General features: G+C 39.8%; 3 protein-coding genes across 3 annotated transcripts in view; all 3 read left to right on the forward strand.

Annotated features, from left to right (window-relative positions):
* The first annotated feature begins 4229 nt into the window (after nt 1-4229).
* LOC113663323 (endonuclease domain-containing 1 protein-like) lies at nt 4230-6860 on the forward strand. Its single transcript, XM_027178541.2, has 4 exons — nt 4230-4353; nt 5021-5145; nt 5475-5675; nt 5817-6860. Exons 1-4 carry the CDS (start codon nt 4230-4232, stop codon nt 6465-6467), a joined length of 1101 nt encoding a protein of 366 aa, XP_027034342.2. The 3' UTR covers nt 6468-6860.
* Nucleotides 6861-15358: 8498 nt separating this feature from the next.
* LOC113638492 (general transcription factor II-I repeat domain-containing protein 2-like) lies at nt 15359-17095 on the forward strand. Its single transcript, XM_047814407.1, has one exon. The coding sequence runs from the start codon at nt 15359-15361 to the stop codon at nt 17093-17095; it is 1737 nt and encodes a 578-aa protein (XP_047670363.1).
* A 2442-nt stretch (nt 17096-19537) lies between these two features.
* LOC113663330 (endonuclease domain-containing 1 protein-like) overlaps nt 19538-22200 on the forward strand; it is a 2747-nt gene continuing 84 nt past the window's right edge. The window contains exons 1-3 of the mRNA XM_027178550.2: nt 19538-19695; nt 20121-20493; nt 21289-22200. The exon at nt 21289-22200 is cut by the window's right edge and continues 84 nt beyond it. Coding sequence (XP_027034351.2) covers nt 20188-20493; nt 21289-21915 — 933 coding nt within the window. The 5' untranslated portion in view covers nt 19538-19695; nt 20121-20187 and the 3' untranslated portion in view covers nt 21916-22200. The remainder of the gene's footprint in view (nt 19696-20120; nt 20494-21288) is intronic.

A 22200-nucleotide genomic window follows, 5' to 3' on the forward strand; every position in this document is an offset into this window, starting at 1 on the left:
TCTGAGTGTGCGTGTGGTGTGCCTGTGTGCGTGTGTGGTGTGTGTGCGTGTGTGGTGTGTGTGTGTGTGTGTGTGTGTGTGTGGGGTCAAGGTGGGTGTTTTGATTTTTGCAAGGACGTCACGAGAGTTCTTGTTTTTCTTGATTGATTTTGCATGATATGCTCTTTTTGGGGGTTTTCATTTGTTACTTTCAATTTGGCAATTTCTCTTAAAATGTGTTGGCTGTTTGACCACAATAAAGAAGTTTGCTCATTCTCATCCAGGTCAGAGGAGTTTTCTCAGTGTTCTTTGTAGTAATTATTAATAATTAAAAATTAACAGTTTTTAGTAACCAAAAGGTCTAAGAGAAGAGGACACCCTGTGATGTGTCGGATTGGAGACCGGCTCTGAGTTACGACACAGTGAAAACTCATAAATACGTTATTTACTGGAGTCGCAGTCAAAGAGGGTTTGTGAAAAAAGGTTTTCAGTGATGTTTAACTCATGAACTGAACACTGCATTATGAAGCAGGAAATTAGATGAAATAATGAATTGACTCAGTGACTGATTCTTACTGAGTGACTCATTCAAAAACAACTGAATCGTTTGCAAATAAAATTATATGTAATGATTTGCTAGAGTTTTTCTTTAGAACAGTCAAACTCTGCATGTCAAACACTTCACTTACCTGTGGTTAATTTTTCCACACTTCGTTCCGAACTGTCTTAATTCTCTTTGAGAACGTGTAGGCTGAGTAGACGGGGATCCTATGAATCGTGTTATACAGCGTAGCAAATGTGTATGTGTTGTTCAGGCGCTGACAAATCTGCTTATACTGAGAGTCTTTGAAAACAGTCGGGGTGATGATTTGTGTACCATTTGAGATGAAGAACATGGAACAAGAAGAATTTTGAAAATCTACCACAACCTCTGTCAGGGTCAGTGAGGAGAAAGTGGAGAGCAGGAGCACCAGAGCGAGAAGCTTCATCCTGACACACGGTGGAGGAGTGTGTGATGAGGAAGAGTGTGAGATGAGGAGTGTGATGAGTGAAATAAGGAGTGTGTGATGAGGAAGAGTGTGAGATGAGGAATGTGATGAGAGTGAGATAAAGAGTGTGTGAGATGAGTGTGTGATGAGGAATGTGTGAGGTTTGTACCAGATGATGGAGAGCAGAAATCTACCTGAAGTCCTAAAGATGAACAGAAGAACCACAACACAAATGTTTGATTTATTTACTGCATTTACTATTAGCACTTGAAGTAATGTAATATAGAGTAATATTGATGAGTAAAGTGAAGTAATGTAATATAGAGTAATATTGATGAGTAAAGTGAAGTAATGTAATATAGAGTAATATTGATGAGTAAAGTGAAGTAATGTAATATAGAGTAATATTGATGAGTAAAGTGAATATTGTGATTATCATGAACGCAGACCGTTGAGCTACAAGCTGCTGCTTCGTCCTGCAGTAAAGTCAGTTTCATATTCAGACAGTCGGGTGTTTGTGGTGTTTTCTGGTCCTGTTCTAAGTTAGGAAACTCTTCAGTCTGCTAGTTGAAGTAAAACTTGGTTTCGAATCTGGACCTTTGTTAATGTTATTTAAACAAGACAATCAGATAGAATTGAATTTTTCCCCCAAAATAAGAGAAAGAGAGAGAGAGAGAGAGAGAGAGAGAGAGAGAGAGAGAGAGAGAGAGAGAGAGAGAGAGATTTTCTCACCAAAAGCTGCTGGAACTTGATGTAGGAGTTCAGTAGAAGATGTGAGATGATCACAGGAGGAGATCTTTGTACAGAGATCCGGCTGGTCTCTCGCTCTCCTGTCTCAGATACTCACCTTTTTATAACACTACTGTCACGTACACTGGTCACATGTTACAGTGGGGTTAATAATGAAACTAAGACCGTACACACATCAGCACTGCCAAGTCTCTCAGTGTTTCACAAACATTCCACAACAGAACTGTAATTATAAACAGATAAAGTGTCTGATGGTCATTCAGAAACTTTTTAAACTATACAACACTGAGTTGTTATAGTGTAAGAGGAATAACACACTTGTGGATGTGTTGTTATGGGACAATTTGGATTATTGGATTATATATGGAATATTTTACAGTTTCAGAAAAAAGGCTGAGCAGTTTAGAATTAAGGGCATTTATCAGGAGTCCAACAATGGCAGCATTGTAGTGCTGGGATTTGACCTCATGACCTTCCAATCAGTAACCCAGAGTCTTAACAGCTGAGATACCACTCAACCTCACAGCTTATAAATAATAAAGTCATCCACACAGACAGGAATTTGTGTGAAGGTGGAGATTCTGTTCATGAGCTGTTGAAATGTGACCAGGACACCAACACAAAGGAAAAGAGAGAAGGACAAACTGATGTACACTGAAGAGTGAAAAGCAAAGACTTCATACTGAAAACTGGAGTTTAGGGAATCTACTAATATCTATTTTATAAGCAAATGAGCAGATTGGTGTTGGAGGAGTGTGAAAGACAGGACATTAATTATCTAAAGTTCTCCTGAAATGACTGTTGGACATGCTCCTCAGTGTTCCTGGGTGTTCAAATTTTAGTTTCAGTATTTCCCGAAAGAGAAAACAGAAAATATGATCACACAAGAGTTTATTACAAGCCTTTTCCCACCTTGTTGCAAAGCTGAGAAACATCATTTCTGTATCTGATGCTGAGAAGCTAGTTCATGCCTTCATGACCTCTAGACTGGACTATTGTAATGCATTACTAGGTGGTTGTCCTGCATCTTTAATAAATAGGTTACAGTTAGTCCAAAATGCAGCTGCCAGAGTTGCATTATTATTATTATTATTATTATTATTATTATTATTATTATTATTATTATTATTATTATTATTATTATTATTATTATTATTATAAAACAAAACATAATAAAAAATCTACCCTTAATAATTTTTACAGTGAAATGAAAAGTCAGAGTTCAGTGTGATATTTAACTCTGATTTTTAAATAATTGTTTAAAATATGGCCTTATGTATGAACACATTTCAAACAAATATATATATATATATATATATATATATATATATATATATATATATATATATATAATATATATATATACATATATATATTAAAATGTAAAATATATAATTATTTACTTGTAGTTTATATATAAATAAATACACAACTGCACTGCAAAGTTCAGCTCTAATCGCATCGTCAAGTTTGCTGATGACACAACTGTGATCAGTCTCATCAGCAAAAACGATGAAACACTTCAGAGAGGAAGTGGCTCAGCTGGGTAAATGGTGTGAAATAAATAACCTGTCCCGTAATGTAGAAAAGGCAAAGGAGGTTGTGATGGACTTCAGGAGAAACTCCACTGAGCACCGTCCACTGACCATCAATAACACAACTGTTGAGAGGGTTGGCAGTACAAAATTCCTGGGGGTGCATATCACTTTGATCCACCAACACACTGTCACTCTCCAAGAAGGCACATCAGCGGCTGCACTTTCTACACCACCTGAAGAGAGCATGTCTCCCTCCACCCATCCTCACCACCTTCTACAGAGGAACCATTGAGAGCGTGTTGATGAACTGCATCACTGTATGGCACGGGAACTGCAGTGCAGCTGATCGAAAAGACCCTTCAGAGGATAGTAAATGCAGCCGTAAAGATCATCGGTGACCCTCTCCCCTCGATTGAGGACATCTTCATGAAGCGATGCCTCAGTAGGGCCAAAAGCATGGCATTATGACTGTTATCACTGCGTTATCACTGTTATGAAGAGAGACAAAGGAGGTTTCAGTCAGTGAAAACTCATAAATACGTTATTTACTGGAGTCAAAGAGAGTTTGTGAAAAAAGGATTTCAGTGATGTTTAACTCATGAACTGAACACTGCATTGTGAAGCAGGAAATGAGATGAAATAATGAATTGACTCAGTGACTGATTCTTACAACTGAGTGACTCATTCAAAACAACTGAATCGTCTTACAACTGAGTTTTTCTTTAGAACAGTCAAACTCTGCGTATCAAACACTTCACTTACCAGTGGTTCATTTTTCCACACTTCGTTCCGAACCGTCTGTTTTTCCCCTGAGAACGTGTAGGCTGAGTAGACGGGGATCCTATTGTTCGTGTCATACAGCGTAGCAAATTTGTATGTGTTGTTCAGGCACCGATAAATCTGCTTATACTGATAGCCTTTGAAAACAGTCGGTGTGATGACATGTTTTACATTTGGGCTTCGGATGAAGAACATGGAACCAGACTTTTGGAAATCTCCATCAGGGTCAGTCAGTGAGGAGAAAGTGGAGAGCAGGAGCACCAGAGCGAGAAGCTTCATCCTGATACACGGTGGAGGAGTGTGTGATGAGGAAGAGTGTGAGATGAGGAGTGTTGTTCTAAGGAAAGCAGAAATCTTCATGGGACAAAATAGCAGAAGAGTTCTCAGATACAGAGCTTCAACTCACAATCAGTCAATGGTTATATCAACTAACTAACTATTATACAGTCGTTTAGCAGACTGCCTTATCTACAGTGACTTACAAATTATTTCTCAATTTACACAACTGAGCAATTGAGGATTAAGTGCATTGCTCAGTGGCAGCTTGATGGACCTGGGATTTGAACTCATGACCTTGTGATCAGCAATCCAGCACCTTAACACTGAGCTACCACATCCATGAGCACTAGTGTATGTATGAGTGATACATATAACTGATGTAATCGTACAGATCACACAGTGATTTTAACAAATTAATGAACTCCTACAAAAATACAGTCACTATAGAGCTGTAAGAGAGAGAGAGAGAGAGAGAGAGAGAGAGAGAGAGAGAGAGAGAGAGAGATTCCGTTATTAATTAACTAAAGTTGGACATGCTCCAGAGTGTTACTGTGAAAGGCTTTAAATTTTAGTTCTACTTACTGAAAGAGAAAACAGAAAAGTGATTACAAAAGATTTTGTAGAAAGTGCCAAAACAAAGATAACGGTTTCTTCAGAAAGGCGATGGAAAGCTACCACGTGACTGCAGTGTTATAAAAAGGTGAGTATCTGAGAGCAGGAGAGCGAGAGACCAGTCGGTTCTTCTACAGTTAAAGCTCACTAAAATAAGATCTCCTGTGTTCATCTCACTTCATCTACTGAACTTCAACATCAGTTTCCAGCAGCTTGTGGTGAGAAACTTTTTCTCTCTTTTAGACATTTAACACACGACACTTCTGATAATATTTTAACAATCTTTAGTGCAGTTGCAGATAGATGAACAGGTTCAGATGATGAATTTGAGTCTTTATTTGTGTTCATGTTCCTCTTGTCCTCAAATAGATTTCTGATATCCATCATCTCACACTCCTCATCATACTCTTCCTCATCACACACTCCTTCACCGTGTGTCAGGATGCAGCTCCTCGCTCTGGTGCTCCTGCTCTCCTCTTTCTCCTCACTGACCCTGACGGAGGTTGTTAATTCTTTTAAACTATCCTGTCCTAACTTCTTTGTCCAGGACCCGAAAAAAACAAGTGACATCATCATCCCCACTATTTTCACTGGACGTCAGTATAAGACGATCTGTCAGCGCTGGAACAACAAATACAGGTTTGCCACCGTGTACGACACTGAGAGGAGGATCCCTATTTACTCGGCTTACACATTCTCAGGGAAAAATATGACTAAACGCAGCGATGAGTGGAAAATTGAACCTCAGGTCAGTCGGTGTGTTTAAATATTTCATTATTGATTCATTAACATGTGTAACGTGTTTTATTTATCATGAAGTGTGTGTTGAGTGAGCTGATTAACATCTTTGTGTTTAATTCACTACTCTTTCATTTCTCCTTTATAACAGCTGGAAAATATTGAAGAATATGAAGACTTGAAAGAGATGATTGATTCCCCGAGAGAAGCAGGAAAGATAGTTAACCAGGCCGTGAGCTCTGATTATACAGGTACAGGGTTTACTAGAGGTCACGTGTTTCCATACCAGTTTGCTGCTAATCAGGATCAAGCAGATTCCACCTTCACTTTAACTAACGTAGCTCCACAAACAGCGGACAGCAACCAAGAATGGGCTGCACAAGTGGAGGAACCGATGCTTAATGAAATACATCAAAGCTGCAGACTCGACCAAAATAACAAGGCGTACATTGTGACCGGAGTCGTCCCAGGGAAGAACTGGATAAACATAACAAGAGATGGAGAAGTAAATCAAAAAGGAATTAACATTCCCAGTCATTTTTGGAGCGCTTACTATTGCAGGAATAAAACAGATTATAAGAAGATCATAGAGAAGACCTACTTAGCTGAGCTAGACAAATTTAATCTCAGGCACCCCGACATTAACAACCTGAATAGACGACTGTCTGATCTGTATAGTGACGTGGGATGTATAAAAAAGGGGATATCTTTTTATGTGTTCCCTGGTTTAGACCTTGATAATTACCATGTGGACCTCACAGATCCAAGTCAAGTACAAATCAGATATGAAACCGATTTATAATCCGAATTATGTGTCATGAATCTGCACAAAATATCACATAATAGCAAAGCATTTCATAAGGATCATAAAATCAGCTTCTTGGTTGCTTCACTCTCTCTCTTTCTCTCAATATACTATAAATAATTCTATACAAGTAAATATTGTAACAGATGCATAATTATTCACCCTGAAACTCTGAAGCAGCTTCCACCAGATGTAACTGCATGAATTATGTATGTAATGTTATTAAGTATGTATGTAATTATGATGTAATGAGTAATTGAATGGAGTTATTCTGTGTGCAACTGTGACACATGTCGAGTGTTCAGTGATCTCAGGATGCCTGTTGCTGTAAGAACTCAGGGTTCTGAGAACATATGAAACATTTATATTTAATAAAGATGGTTAAAAATATGATCATCTCATCTGACAAGTCTGTGTTTGTGGGATTCAGTCCAGTAGGGGGAGCTAGTGAGGGGAGCTAGTGAACTGGGAACGCAGAATAATGTTCATTTCATATGAAAGATATTTTCAATTAAAAGACCATATACACTCCCTGACAAAAGTCTTGTGGTGTTGGAGGGTAAGAACCTTTAGATCTTTTTATAGCAGATATTTTACGGTGAAAATCTACATTAGGTATTGTTGAAAACGGTATTTTTAATATAGCTGTAGTGTGTAATAACTATTTCCACCCTGATGGTCTCCTTTCAGCAGATACATTATGAGGGGCTCAAAGAGCTGCTTTAACCTGGATAAAGGCCCATTGGTGTGACTCCATCAGCTGGAGCAGACTGAGTGAGGTCAGATAGATGCTGGTGATTATTATAGGAATATAGTGGGATAACAGTGAGACAGCCCTCGATGGTGTTGGGTTTTGGGTAGGAGACAATCAGTACTGCCTACTAACAAGTGTTCCTTTGAAATTTTATTAGTAGGGAAATAAATGTAAAAAGTAATATTAATAAAACATGATTACACAGTGTGTCTAGTGCAGTGTGAATGTGTAGTCCAGTGGATAGTCCTGCACCTAACTTCGGACTATCCACTGGACTACACACTCACACTGCAGTAGACACACTGGACTTTACATACACACTGCATTCAATGCCATAATCCATTGACTACCACTAGATACCATCCGATGCACACTTCTGTACCTGTACAATCTGCACCTTATAGTATTTTATATATAATATATTTACATATATTTACACATATACATATATAAATACATACTGAATATAATGTGTAGTGCTACTGAAAGGAGGCCCAATAGTACACTGTGTGTACTGACACGTATGAGCACATATTCATTTGCTGATTCCATTATCTGGTTGTTAATTGTACATATTGTACACACATCGTACCGGCTATATATATGAGCATACTGCACATTTAACCTGTTGATTTCATTATGTTGTTAAGGAATATAATGGGATAACATTGTATATATTAATAAACACTCCTTAATTATTAATAAAAACAACCTCCATCAGGGTCAGTGAGGAGAAAGAGTAGAGCAGGAGCACCAGAGCGAGAAGCTTCATCCTGACACACGGTGGAGGAGTGTGTGATGAGGAAGAGTGTGAGATGAGGAGTGTGATGAGGAAGAGTGTGAGATGAGGAGTGTGATGAGAGTGAGATAAATGGGTGTATGTGTGTGTGTGTGTGAGGAATGTGTGTCTCTCAGTGTACAAAACTTTTACACCAAATCATGCAGCTGCAAAGATATCAGTAGCAGATGGTGGACGACCCTCATGCAAAATCTTCACCCTCTGGAAATGAAACCATCAGACCCTCACAGTAACAGCTTCTTCCCCATGCCATCAGCCTCAGTATCCAGAGACTGTACTGACACCAACATACACAACACAGCTGGTTATGCTGGAGCTGCTGAAAGGTTTCACAGACATTCAACAAGGTTAAAGTTAATTATAAACAAATAAAGTGTATGATGTGAAACTACATTCAGTTGTTGTTGTCCTTCAGCTGATCCCTTTTTGTGGTCACTATTGCAGATCATCTCATACACAGATATGCTTTTAAACAGGTTTTACACAGGACACACTTCATTACAGAAACCTTCCATTATCTACATGCTTGGGCACAGCACTAACCCCTCAGTGACTGGGTTAGTTCTCTACCTGGAAATTGAACCAAGGCCATGGTTCTGGTATAAGAGGAATAGAACACCTGTGGATGTGCTGTTATGAGAAATAATCACTTTCATGGTGGTTAGAATAATTCGGCTTCACTTCACGTGCATCACACCACACAGTTGTGGATTATTTTCCTGTAATAACACAATAAATGTTCACAGAGACTCAAAGCTTCTCTTAACTACACCTAAAGCCGCAGAAAAATCAACCTGGAATAATCTATTGCTGAAGGTCACTGTGTATTAATTGTTGTACAAATGTTCTTCAAGCTCTAATGTCTTCTAGCCCCAACTCAATTCACACCTCCAAACTGCAATAAACATCATGCAGCAGTTTGTAAGTTTCTCAAAGCTACTGCTGTGAGTTTCCACTGGTCTGTGGTCTTAACACACACCATACTGAGAATGCGATGATGTGACATGAGGAGATAAAATACTCCATGTTCACAGTAAACGGTGAAGTTTTATTAACCTTCCTATTTTCCCTGGGTTTTTTTGACGCGACTGGAAGGATTTAATGTGTCATAACTTTGGTTTTCTTCCACATATTTGCCTGAAATTTACCAGGATTGTTCCAAATTATGAACTTTGCAAGTAAAATTAATTTGGTCTATTTTCGTTGAACTATGTGTTCAGACCATTATATAGTTTGCGTTTTGGATCCGCTTGGTTCATTTTGACCCGGCCACATTTAGTGGTGCAATAGGTCACACTTTTGGCCCCTTTTCAGTGCAATGAACATACATACAGACACAAAAATGCACACATAAAATGTCCACTAAGACACGCACCCAAAACACACACTCACACCCCCCACCCCACACACACATTCACACATAAACACACACACAAATTGGGCATTGCATTTCATTAGGGCTCCAGAAAAAAAAAAGCCAAACATTTGTAAATACTTCACACTTTTCATATGCCTTTGCCTATCGGAGGGCATTTCTACCGATATGATGCTACACACACACACACACACACACACACACACACACACACACACACACACACACACACACACACACACACACACACACACACAGTCAAACAGTATGGGGTCAGAATTGTTTCGATAATTCTGAATAAATACACTATGATCCACAAATAAATATAAAGATTTTCACAAATATTTTTTGAAATATTTGTGAATGGCTTCCTGCTCATTAGTGAATCGCGTTCATAATAATAGTAATAAATATTCTTCTTCTTCTTCTTCTTCTTCTTCTTCTTCTTCTTCTTCTTATTATTATTATTATTATTATTATTTTATGAATCACACACACACACACACACACACACACACACACACACACACACACACACACACACACACACACACACACACAAAACACTCTCTCTGTAAACAATAGCAAAATGTCTAATAAACTAATAAATGCTGTGTACAGAAAGTGTCACTGTTCAGTGTGATGAAATGAAGCGACGAAATCCATTAGATTCACAGCAATCAGTAAAGTTTTTATTAAAGATCTGCAGGAGAATTAACAGAGATTAATGTTCTTCATTTTCTAACATAATATTTGCATATTGTTTATAAGAAGCTTTAATAGCAAGAGAATCAAACTAACCAGAGTTTTATTATTTTTAAGATTATTTTGCACAAAAACAGGAAAAAGAAAAAGAAGCTCAACAAAGTGATACACTTTTATGCTGCTTTGACACGTTTCTAACAGGAAAGTTGCTGATTCGAACACACACACACACACACACACACACACACACACACACACACACACACACACACACACACACACACACACACACACACACACACAAGCATTGGGCATTGCAATTCATTTGGCCTCCAGAAAAAACAAAAGCTACTCATTTGTAAATATTTCACACTTGTTAGATGCATTTGTCCATTTGCGGACAATATCTTATCTTCTCTTCTTCTTCTATCAACAATCTTTACACACACACACACACACACACACACACACACACACACACACACACACACACACACACAGGTTGTGTTTTCATATTCAAATCATATTTGTTTCCTCTCTCTTATTTATGAATTTAGTTGCATCAGTCTGCTTTGGCCTGGAGATATGCTGAGTAATGTTTGACATTTATCAGTCAGTGGTTATCCAAAATAATATTTAATCATTTCTGCTTATTTTACTCAAAACATGGAAAAATTTCATAAGGATGATCATTCATGAATAAATTATAATAATAAAAAAAAACATAAGGAGGTAAACAAAGTTTTATTCACATGAAATTATGGCATGTTTGTGTGTGTGTGTGTGTGTGTGTGTGTGTGTGTGTGTAGCCTGTTGGTGGAAAAACAGATATTATAAAAAAGGAGATATTAAAAATAAATAAATAACAAATAAATGAGATCACACTCTAAATGGAGCGACCAGGACGGCATCTGAACACAGGGAACAACTTGGAAAGATCTGAAGGTCCTTCAAACTATAGAAGATTCAAACTAGAGAGATTAAAGGTGTTAACATTCCCAGTTTTTACTGGACTGCATTCTGTTGTTATATCAATCAGACCACGACAATTTCTAAAGCCTACCTCGCTCAGCAAAACGAACCGAACCCCAGACCTCCTGAAATAACGAGTGTTAATATCCTGAACAGATGCCTCAGCAGTCTGTATAAACGGGATTTCAAAGTATTTAGTGATTTGTGTTTGACTTGAGTACAGTCCGAGCTCATTCCATCTGATTCTCTGGTTTGACCTAAAACTGCTTCATCAAATTACTTCAACAAATGTTTATAATGAATCAGAGAATCTTTGGTGTGCTTTACTTCACCTGCAGAAACTGATTATATTCCTGTAACAGAACGTCCTCAAGTGTTTTATTCCTCTTATCCTACAGCATTTTCATACAATTACATTTTTCTTTGTTATGTGACCGCCGTGCCGTCCACGGCACAATACGGAAAATTACCACTGGGGGATGAGGCTGCAGCAACTTCGTTGTAGCTTTTAAGCATTAAAAGCTACAAAATCTAAATACACAGTTAAACTTATTTTTCTATCAAAGCTTAGACTCTCAAGATTTTATTAAGCCCACTCACAAAGCATAATATGATTTATAGCCATCATACTATTTGAATCAAAATTGGTAGTGAACTGAACTAGGCGGCGCTAGACCAGTTGTTCCCTTACTTTTAGATGCTGTAAGCCTTTTATTCCAAAAACGCTTTGGTTGCCTCGCAAATATTCCGTTTCTGACCGAAAACTGGAAACAGCAGTTCACCTCCGTCCTTTTTTTCGGCTCTCACTTCTCCCACGAGGCTTCTAAAACTACACTGTTGCATCAGATTTGTAGTCCAGGGCCTAACGAATCAAACAAGCCATCACTTGAGCCAATCGGCGCCTGTAGTGCAGAGATAGACGGCTGAGAAGCCAATGATGTCTCTCCATCCTAGGTGGGACACTCTCTGTTTGACTGACAATTGCTCCTCCAGTATCCGGGACCTTTACAGCTCATTAGCCAATAAGGAGACGATTCCAACGGTATGCAACATGACATGTCTCTGATGCCTGAGCTGCGCAGACATGGCTGTGCAATGGGTTTATTGCGCAATTCTCGACTTTTTCACACTCTCACGCCTCAGGGTGTCAGGATACAGGCCTTTTTTCACAGCAGATTTCTAGGCAGAGAGGTTCTCTTTGTTTTAGGCCTTTTAAACTGAGCATGCAGTCTTTTAATTCAAAGTTATACAGTAAACAAGTAAACAAGAAACACATGACCGGACGGACATGTCAGTAGAAAAATATTTTTATAGAATTTAATCCATTTTTGGGTCATTTGACTTGAAATTTTTTTTGGTGAAAGCCAAGACATGTGGCTATGACCATCAGTTGTTATTTAGCTCCTAACATGTTCCACAGCAATAAGATTAATCAGTTTATCAGGTAAACAACTTAGATGGAAATCAAAACCTTCCATCCTAGCCTCTGTAACTTTGTGTCAGGAAGGCCTAGAATCACTGTGACACTTGTATCTGAAACTAGAGACTCTCTTCTTTCCAATGAGACCCCTGTGTGTCAAAGTATGAGGGAGCTGTACCACTTTTTTTTCATTTAGATCATCATGAAAATAGGGGGAGATCCCTTTAAAGAAAGACACGTCTTATTTTTCATCTCTTTGTAGTTGTGTGACTCTTTTTAAATGAGTTGTATTGTAGAATTAGAAGGAAACAGACTGATACCAAGCTGTTTGTTGTATTTCTGTGTCATTGGTACATTTCTGTCTGTTAAATCTCCTGCAAATCTTTAATAAATCTTCATTTCATCAGACTGAACAGTTACACTTTTATTTTATTATTGAGGCTTTATTATTAATAGTGTTTGAATGTCCAGCAGGTGGCGACATTTCACTATTGTGTACAGAGAGAGCTGTGTGTGTGGGGGGGGGACTTTTTTAATGTTTAAGAAACATTACTTAAATATAGGTAACAGCTGTTCTACTAATATTAATATTAACAACAACAACAACAACAACAATAATAATAATAATAATATTATTAAAAGTTTAATTGATTACATTAAAAAACGATTTGTTTATTTATACATAATATATATAGACTGACATTTTAATATTATATTTAAAATAATTTCTTTTTAGTTTTCTGCATGTCTGTGATATAAATTTGGGCAGTCGTGGCCTAATGGTTAGAGAGTCTGACTCGTAACCCGAAGACTGTGGGTTCGAGTCTCGGGCCGGCCGTGACTGAGGTGCCCTTGAGCAAGGCACCCCACTCCCCAACTGCTCCCCGAGCACCGCAGCATAAATAGCTGCCCACTGCTCCGGGTGTGTGTTCATGGTGTGTGTGTGCACTTTGGATGGGTTAAATGCAGAGAACAAATTCTGAGTATGGGTCACCGTATGTCACTTTCACTTAAATCATTTTTATGTTGAAAGACCTGCAGATCTTTCAAAGATGGTGCTGCCATGTTTGTTTTGTTTGTTTTGTTTTGTTTTTACTTCCAGATCAGAGTCTCCAGTTGTCATGAGTTAAATATACACACACAAAATATATATATATAAATTATATATCTGTTGAACGCTCCTCTGTTTGGACATTCCAAGCAGTGCAGTGTGTGTAAACCTATTCCACAGAGACCTAAAAATATGCAACTTATCCAAAATCTGTACAAACAAATAAAGAGTACACTGCTCTTAATGCTCCTTCTGTAAAATTAAGCAATTAACATATAAGTCTTATTACCATTTATTAGCTGAGAATGTGTTTGTGCCACACAAGACTTTAACATCTACAACATTATTCCTAAAGAACTTTTAGGCTAAATCTCTGTAAACAAATGACAGCATTACTTTTTATGACCTCGACACATACAACTTTAAAAATACACCTGTACAAAGGGCAGGAGGCCAGGGCGGCGCCAGAAGGGCAGGCGGCCAGGGCAGTGCCGGAAGGGCAGGTGGCCAGGGCAGAGCAGGAAGGGCAGGAGGCCAGGGCGGAACCGGAAGGGCAGGAGGCCCGGGCAGAGCCGGAAGAGCAGGTGGCCCGGGCGGAGCCGGAAGAGCAGGTGGCCAGGGCAGAGCCGGCAATGCAGGTAGCCAGGGAGATGCTGTAGGCGAGGTCAGGGTCCACAACAGAGTTTGTGGCCAGGGTGGTGCTGCAGGTGGAGACAGAGACCATAGCAGAGCTGGAGGCGAGAGTGGTGCTGGAGGTGGAGACAGAGACCCGAGCAGAGCTGGAGTTGGCAGCCAGGGTGGTGCTGGAGGTGATCTGGACCTATAGATGCGGACAGGAGAGAGCGAGGCTGACAAAGTCAAAGAAAAAGAACTAAAGACAGACAGGGCAGATAGAATGGTTAGTTCGGATATAGTCGTTTTGGGCCAGGCAGAGAGTTCAGGGCTATCCCTCTTGTACTGGGCAGAGGGTCTAAGGAGCTTAGGCATAACCATACTAGCTGGGCTACATGACCCAGAAAATTCGGAAGTTCAAGGACAGGCTCAAGATTCAGGACAACAGATTCAGAAGGTTCCGGTTCGACTAGCTTGGTCAGTATAAAGAGCTCCAAAGACCCGGTCGACCCTATCGGCCCGGCTGGTTCCGTCGACCCGGTCGGCCCGGCTGGTTCCGTCGACCCGGTCGGTTCTGTCGACCCGGTCGGGCCAGCTGGTTCCGTCGACCAGGTCGGGCCGTTCCGGCTGGTTCCGTAGACCCCTGGGGTCTATTTGACTCATCTGGAATGTTTAATGTATCATAACTTGGGTTTTCTTCCACATATTTGCCTGAAATTTTCCAGGATTGTTCCAAATTATGAACTTTGCAAGTAAAATTAATCTTGTCCTCCCGGGTCAATGTGACCCGGCCACATTTAGTGGGGCAATAGGTCACACTTTTGCCCTTTTCAGAGCAATGAACATACATACAGACACAAAAATATCAAATTACTATTAGAGCTGGCCCGCCGGTATTAAACAGCAGCGGAGTCGCTGTAACAGCACATTCACCGCCAATACTACAAATCCCATAATGCTCTGCTGCTGTTTTGGGGCCTATGACATCATTAGCGTGCTCCCGTTTGGTGGACGCGACCGCTGTTGCAAGCCGGGCGAGTCGTCCATCTGCGGGTTTTCCGCGCCTTTCATTACGTGCTCAACTCGGTAGCGATCCGTGCAGGAAAGCCCCCGCTCACCCCGCCTCCTTGTGTGTCTCTCTCCCAGACCACGCCGCAACCTTATACTATATAACTGTCACCGTGTTACCCATTCCCAAAAATGGCAAAAAGAAAGGCAGAAAACAGAACTTTTCTGGATAGGTGGGAGGCAGAATATCTGTTTACATATGTAAAAGACAGACCTGTTTGTCTTGTTTGTGGAGCCAACGTGTCTGTAACTAAGGAGTTCAACATTAGACGACACTATGAAACGAAACACCAGAACAAGTATAAGAACCTGGACATGACTCAAAGGTGCCAGAAAGCAGAGGAGATGAAAAGAAGTTTGGTTTCACAACACAATGTATTCAAAAAAGCCAAATCACAATGTGAGGCTGCTGTAAAGGCTAGTTATATTGTGGCAGAAGAAATTGCAAAATCAGCCCGGCCTTTTATTGAGGGAGAGTTTATAAAAAAGTGCATGATGAAAGTTTGTGACCAAGTGTGCCCAGAGAAAAAACAAGCCTTTTCAAACGTGAGCCTGAGCAGGAACACAGTAGCTGAGCACACATGTGAACTTGCCACCAATCTTCATGACCAGCTGATGGAAAAGGGAAAAGGTTTCGTTTCTTTCTCACTTGCTGTGGACGAGAGCACCGACGCGTCTGATACTGCGCAGCTGTCAGTGTTCATCCGTGGAGTGGACTTAAATCTGTGTGTTACGGAGGAGCTTTTGGGATTTAAATTCATGCATGGCACAACCACAGGGAAGGAAATCTTTGAGGAGGTTTGCAAATGTGTAACTGAAATGAAGCTGCCATGGGATAAACTTGTGGGATTAACCACAGATGGTGCGCCAGCGATGAGAGGTAAAAAGAATGGACTGGTGGGCAGGATTCGGGAAAAGATGCGGGAAGAGAATTGTGCAGGTGAGCTATCTGTTTATCAATGCATCATACATCAAGAATCACTGTGTGGTAAAGCCCTTAAGATGGAACACGTTATGACCACAGTAACACAAGTTGTTAACTTTTTAAGAGCCAAAGGTCTGAATCACCGCCAGTTTAAGTCTTTTCTAAACGAGTGTGGTTCTGAATATTCAGACGTGCCATATCACACAGAGGTGAGATGGTTAAGCCGCGGAAAAGTACTGAACAGATTTTTCGAGCTGCATGAGGAAATATGTCAGTTTCTGCAAAGCAAAGGGAAGGACACAGCAGAGCTCCGGGAGCAAAAGTTTCTGTGTGAGCTGGCCTTTCTGTGTGACATCTCAAGCCATCTCGATGCGCTGAACCTGCAGCTGCAGGGGCGGGGACGCATCATCATAGACATGTACGCAGCAGTGAGAGCTTTTAAATCTAAATTGTGCCTGTGGGAGAAACAGATGCTGCAAGGAAACCTTAACCATTTTCTCTGCTGCCAAACCATAAAAACACAGATCTCTACTGCCGTGTGCGCACAGTTTGCTGAAAAACTCAGTGTACTCGGCACTGAGTTTAGCCAGCGATTTGCCGACTTTGATGTCCAGAAATGTAGATTTCAACTGCTTAGTAATCTCTTCGCAGTTGATGTGGAAAACGCACCAAACCACCTCCAAATGGAGCTGATTGAACTCCAGTGTAATGACACGTTGAAGTCAAAGTATGATGCTGTTGGCGCCGCACAGTTTCCACAGTTCATCCCTGACACAATGCCTCAGCTCCGCACCCAAGCTGCTCAATTGCTCTCCCTGTTCGGCAGCACTTATCTATGTGAGCAAGTTTTCTCCTTGATGAAGATGACAAAAACATCTCACAGGAGTCGTCTGACTGATGAACACCTTCGTTCGATACTGAGGTTTCCTCAGCTCAGAGCCTGAGCCCAGACATTGATGAACTAGCATCCAAGAGAAGATGCCAGGTATCTGGCTTAGGCACATCAGATTAGATCAGTGTGTTGCAAATTGGGCAATAATTAACATTTTCTTTATGCACTTTTTCTTGCTACTCAAAGGCCTGAATGGTTGATTCATTCATTGTTGTTATTTTATTTTCAAATTTATTAGCCTGTGGAAAAAAGTTTATATTTACCTCAGAAGGCTGCAAATAGAAAAGAGGCATACAATTTTTATTTAAATTTAATTTAATATGCCATTGATATGTTTTTTTATATTTTGAGGTTCGATTTTGCATGTCTGCACTATTAAGTTATTTAAGCGTTGCTTGTTCCATATTCAATATGAAGAAAAACTTGTTTGGTTCCATATTTAAAGGTTCATTTGTTCAACGTTGGCCCACGGCTTTGTTTAAATTTTAAATTTTGTCCCACTGTGTATTTGAGTTTGACACCCCTGCTCTAGGGAAACACATGACCATAGATAAACAGCTGTTCCCTACCTTGGTTTGTTGTCCATTCACACAGTATATCGCAACCAAGCCGGACAAATTTGGGATCAAGTTCTGAATGGCCACGTATTTGGAGACCAAATATGTCTGCAATGCATCTGCTTACTTGGGAAAGTACCCCAGTCTCCCAGGGTCCAGCTTGCGCAGTGAAGCACAAGTGATTTGCTTCTGCACTGGGCATTCCAATGTCCGGTAGATTTTATTTTTGTTTTATAATAATAATAATAATAATAATAATAATAATAATAATAATAATAATAATAATAATAATACAAAAAGAGAAAACTGTATATAATGCTTGAGCAGGATTTGCTCAGGGTTCTTACTGACTCTGATGAACCCAACATACTTCATGTATATTGTCACTGCTATGCTGGACTAAACTTCTTGTTCTTCATTAAGATCTTAAACCTCATCGTCTTATTTTCACTACCACATTTTTTATTTCTTACAAGAAGTCCAAAATGTCACAGAAGACAATCGGAGCTGGTGCAGTTTCTGGATGCCTCAGGATGGGTAGAAAGAGAGAAGCAGTGGACAGGAATCAACGTATCTGCTGTTCATAAAATGTGTAAGTCTGATGTAATAGTGCACAAAATTATGGGATGTATTATGTGTACGTCTGACTAAAGAGATAAGTTTTTAATCTACATTTAAACTGGGAAAGTGTGTCTGAGCCCCGAACACTATCAGGAATACTATTCCAAAGTTTGGGAGCTAAATAAGAAAACGCTCTACCACCTTTAGTAGACTTAGATATTCTGGGAACTAGCAGAAGTCCTGAGTTTTGTGATCTCAGAGAGCGTGAAGGATTGTAACGTGTTAGAAGACTAGTTAGATACATGGGAGCTAAACCATTAAGAGCCTTGTACGTAAGTAGCAGCAGTTTGTAATCAGTTCTAAACTTAACAGGTAGCCAGTGTAGAGATGATAACATTGGGGTTATATGGTCATACTTTCTTGTCCTAGTGAGAACTCTGGCAGCTGCATTTTGGACTAACTGTAACCTATTTATTAAAGATGCAGGACAACCACCTAGTAATGCATTACAATAGTCCAGTCTAGAGGTCATGAAGGCATGAACTAGCTTCTCAGCATCAGATACAGAAAGGATGTTTCTCAGCTTGGCAACAAGGTGGGAAAAGGCTTGTAATAATCTCTTGTGTGATCATATTTTCTGTTTTCTCTTTCGGGAAATACTGAAACTAAAATTTGAACACCCAGGAACACTGAGGAGCATGTCCAACAGTCATTTCAGGAGAACTTTAGATAATTAATGTCCTGTCTTTCACACTCCTCCAACACCAATCTGCTTGTTTGCTTATAAAATAGATATTAGTAGTCCTTGTCCTTCTCTCTTTTCCTTTGTGTTGGTGTCCTGGTCACATTTCAACAGCTCATGAACAGAATCTCCACCTTCACACAAATTCCTGTCTGTGTGGATGACTTTATTATTTATAAGCTGTGGTGTTCAGTGGTATCTCAGCTGTTAACACTCGGGGCTACTGATTGGAAGGCTATGAGGTCAAATCCCAGCACTACAATGCTGCCATTGTTGGACTCCTGATAAATGCCCTTAATTCTCAACTGCTCAGACTTTTTTCTGAAACTGTAATTTGTTTTGGATGAAAGAATTGGCTAAATGTGAATTTCCAGCAGTTTACTGGAAAATTACAGTAAAATATTCCATATAATCCAATAATCAAAATTGTCGCATAACAACACATCCACAAGTGTGTTATTCCTCTTACACCATAACAACACAGTGTTGTTCAGTTTAAAAAGTTGGATGAATGACCATCAGAAACTTTATCTGTTTATAATTACACTTCTGTTGTGGAACGTCTGTGAAACACTGAGAGACTTGGCAGTGCTGATGTGTGGAAGGTCTTAGTTTCATTATTAACCCCACTGTAAAACGTGACAGCAGTGATATAAAAAGGTGAGTATCTGAGACAGGAGAGCGAGAGACCAGCCGGTTCTTCTACAGATAAAGATCTCTGTACAAAGATCTCCTCCTGTGATCATCTCACATCTTCTACTGAACTCCAACATCAAGTTCCAGCAGCTTGTGGTGAGAAAATCTCTCTCTCTCTCTCTCTCTCTCTCTCTCTCTCTCTCTCTCTCTCTCTCTCTCTCTCATTCACAGTAAGTGTGAATTGCTTAGCTTGATTTAAATTGATTAACAGATCCATTAGTAGTGCTCAGTGATGTGGTAGCTCAGTGGTTAAGGTGCTGCTGATCAGAAAGTCATCAGTTCAAATCCCAGGTCCATCAAGCTGTCACTGCTTGGCCCCTGGGCAAGGCCCATAATCCTCAATTGCTCAGTTGTAAAGTTGAGAAATAATTTGCAAGTCACTCTGGATAAGGGAGTCTGCTAAATGCCAGAAATGTAAATTATTGTATAAAAGTTAGTTAGTTGATATAACCATTAATTGATTGTGCGTTGAAGCACTCAATCTGTATCTGAGAACTCCTCTGCTATTTTGTCCCATTAAGATTTTGTCTCTCCTGAGATCAACATCTCACACACTCCTCATCTCACACTCCTCCATCGTGTGTCAGGATGCAGCTCCTCGCTCTGGTGCTCCTGCTCTCCTCTCTCTCCTCACTGACCCTGACGGAGGTTGTTAATTCTTTTAAACAATCCTGTCCTAACTTCTTCATCCGGAACCCGAAAACAACAAATGACTTCATCGTCCCCACTATTTTCCCTGGACAACAGTATAAGAAGATTTGCCAGCGCTGGGACAACAGCTACAGGTTTGCCACCGTGTACGACACTGTGAGGAGGATCCCTGTTTACTCGGCCTACACATTCTTACAGGCAGGAAAGACTGTCCGCAGAGATGAGTGGAAAATTGAGCCTCAGGTCAGTCGGTGTGTTTATTTCATTACTGATTCATTAACATGTGTAATGTGTTTTATTTATCATGTAGAGCAGGGGTGTCAAACTCAAATTCACAGTGGGCCAAAATATAAAACCGAGATAAAGTCACAGGCCAAACTGAATATTTATTGAAAACACATAAGAAATTAAAAAAAAAAAAAAAAAAAAGGGATTTTTATTTCAATTAAAAAAAAAGTACAATTTTGGTGATGGTGATGACGTAGGTATGACTTTAAACTAATTAGCATATTGTGACGTCACTGACTGGGTCTTCATCCCGTGCCTTCGGGCGCATCATCGCAAACCTTATTTTGATGCTGGACAGTTTTTCCAGAACTTCGTGCCAAGTTAAAGCGGTGTCGAGCTGTTTTAATGACTTTTTTAGACGTATCATGGCGCCCGAACCCGTTAATATTATTTTATTGCTTTTGTATTAGTTGTTTGAAGAGTAAAAAAAGGTCTGTCTTAACGTAAATTTACAACCGGCAAGTCGGTCGGACTTAAAGCAAAAAAAAATAAAAAATTGAGTCGGTCCTAAATTGATAAGGTCGGTCGGATTACAGCAAACAAGAATATTTTTAAGGATGGCCTCAGTGGTGTTCGTTTCGCAAACTTTAACCATACACTTTTTGACAAACTCTCCCCATTAAAGGGCAGATTTTGCTGTCTCTGCTGCCACAATAAGGGGTTTGACACCCCTGATGTAGAGTGTGTTGAGTGAGCTGATTTATATCTTTGTGTTTAATTCACTACTCTTTCATTTTTCCTCCATAACAGCTGGAAGATATTACAGAATATAAAGACAGGAAAGAGATGATTGATTCCCCGAGTGAAGCAGGAAAGATATTTAACCAGGCCGTGGACTCTGATTATTCAGGTACAGGGTTTACTAGAGGTCACGTGTTTCCATATCGGTTTGCTGCTGATCAGGAACAAGCAGATTCAGCCTTCGCTTTAACTAACGTAGCTCCACAAGCACCAGGCAGCAACGAAAAATGGGTTAAACAGGTGGAGACCCCGATGCTTAATGACATAAATAAAAGCTGCAAACACGACCAAATTCACCTGGCGTACATTGTGACCGGAGTCGTCCCAGGGAGGAACTGGATGAACATGACAAGAGATGAAAGAGAATATCAAGAAGGAATTAACATTCCCAGTCATGCTTGGAGCGCTTATTATTGCCGCAATAAATATGATCCTAATAATTTCATAGTGAAGGCCTACTTAGCTAAGATGGAGAGTTTTAATCTGAGACACCCCGACATTAATAGGCTGGAATCAGAGCTCACTGAACTGTATAATGTTACGAATAGGGATGGTAAGGCAACACCCTTCTATGTGTTTCCAGGATTAGACTTAAACTTACGTAACAAATCGTTTTGTAAAAAAAAATCTGATTAATCATCCGCAGTTAGAAACATTGAAAAAAATCATGTACTAATTCAAGGCTTTTATTTACAGCTAATTACACACTCGGCTGGATTAATGATAATATCTGATCTGTTCTAGAGAGCAATCTCTATGGTTACGGTGTGTATTGTTGGTGTGTTGTTTTATCTCCATCATCACAAAAAGGGGTCCAGTCTGTGTGTCAGCATAAAATTATTCACTATGTTGAGCTTTATATTTCTTTAACACATTTACACTCTTTTTGTGCTTTTTAAACAATCCTGGTCAGTTTGCTGT

Source organism: Tachysurus fulvidraco, chromosome 5, assembly GCF_022655615.1.
Source record: "Tachysurus fulvidraco isolate hzauxx_2018 chromosome 5, HZAU_PFXX_2.0, whole genome shotgun sequence".
NCBI classification, from domain to species: Eukaryota; Metazoa; Chordata; class Actinopteri; order Siluriformes; family Bagridae; genus Tachysurus; species Tachysurus fulvidraco.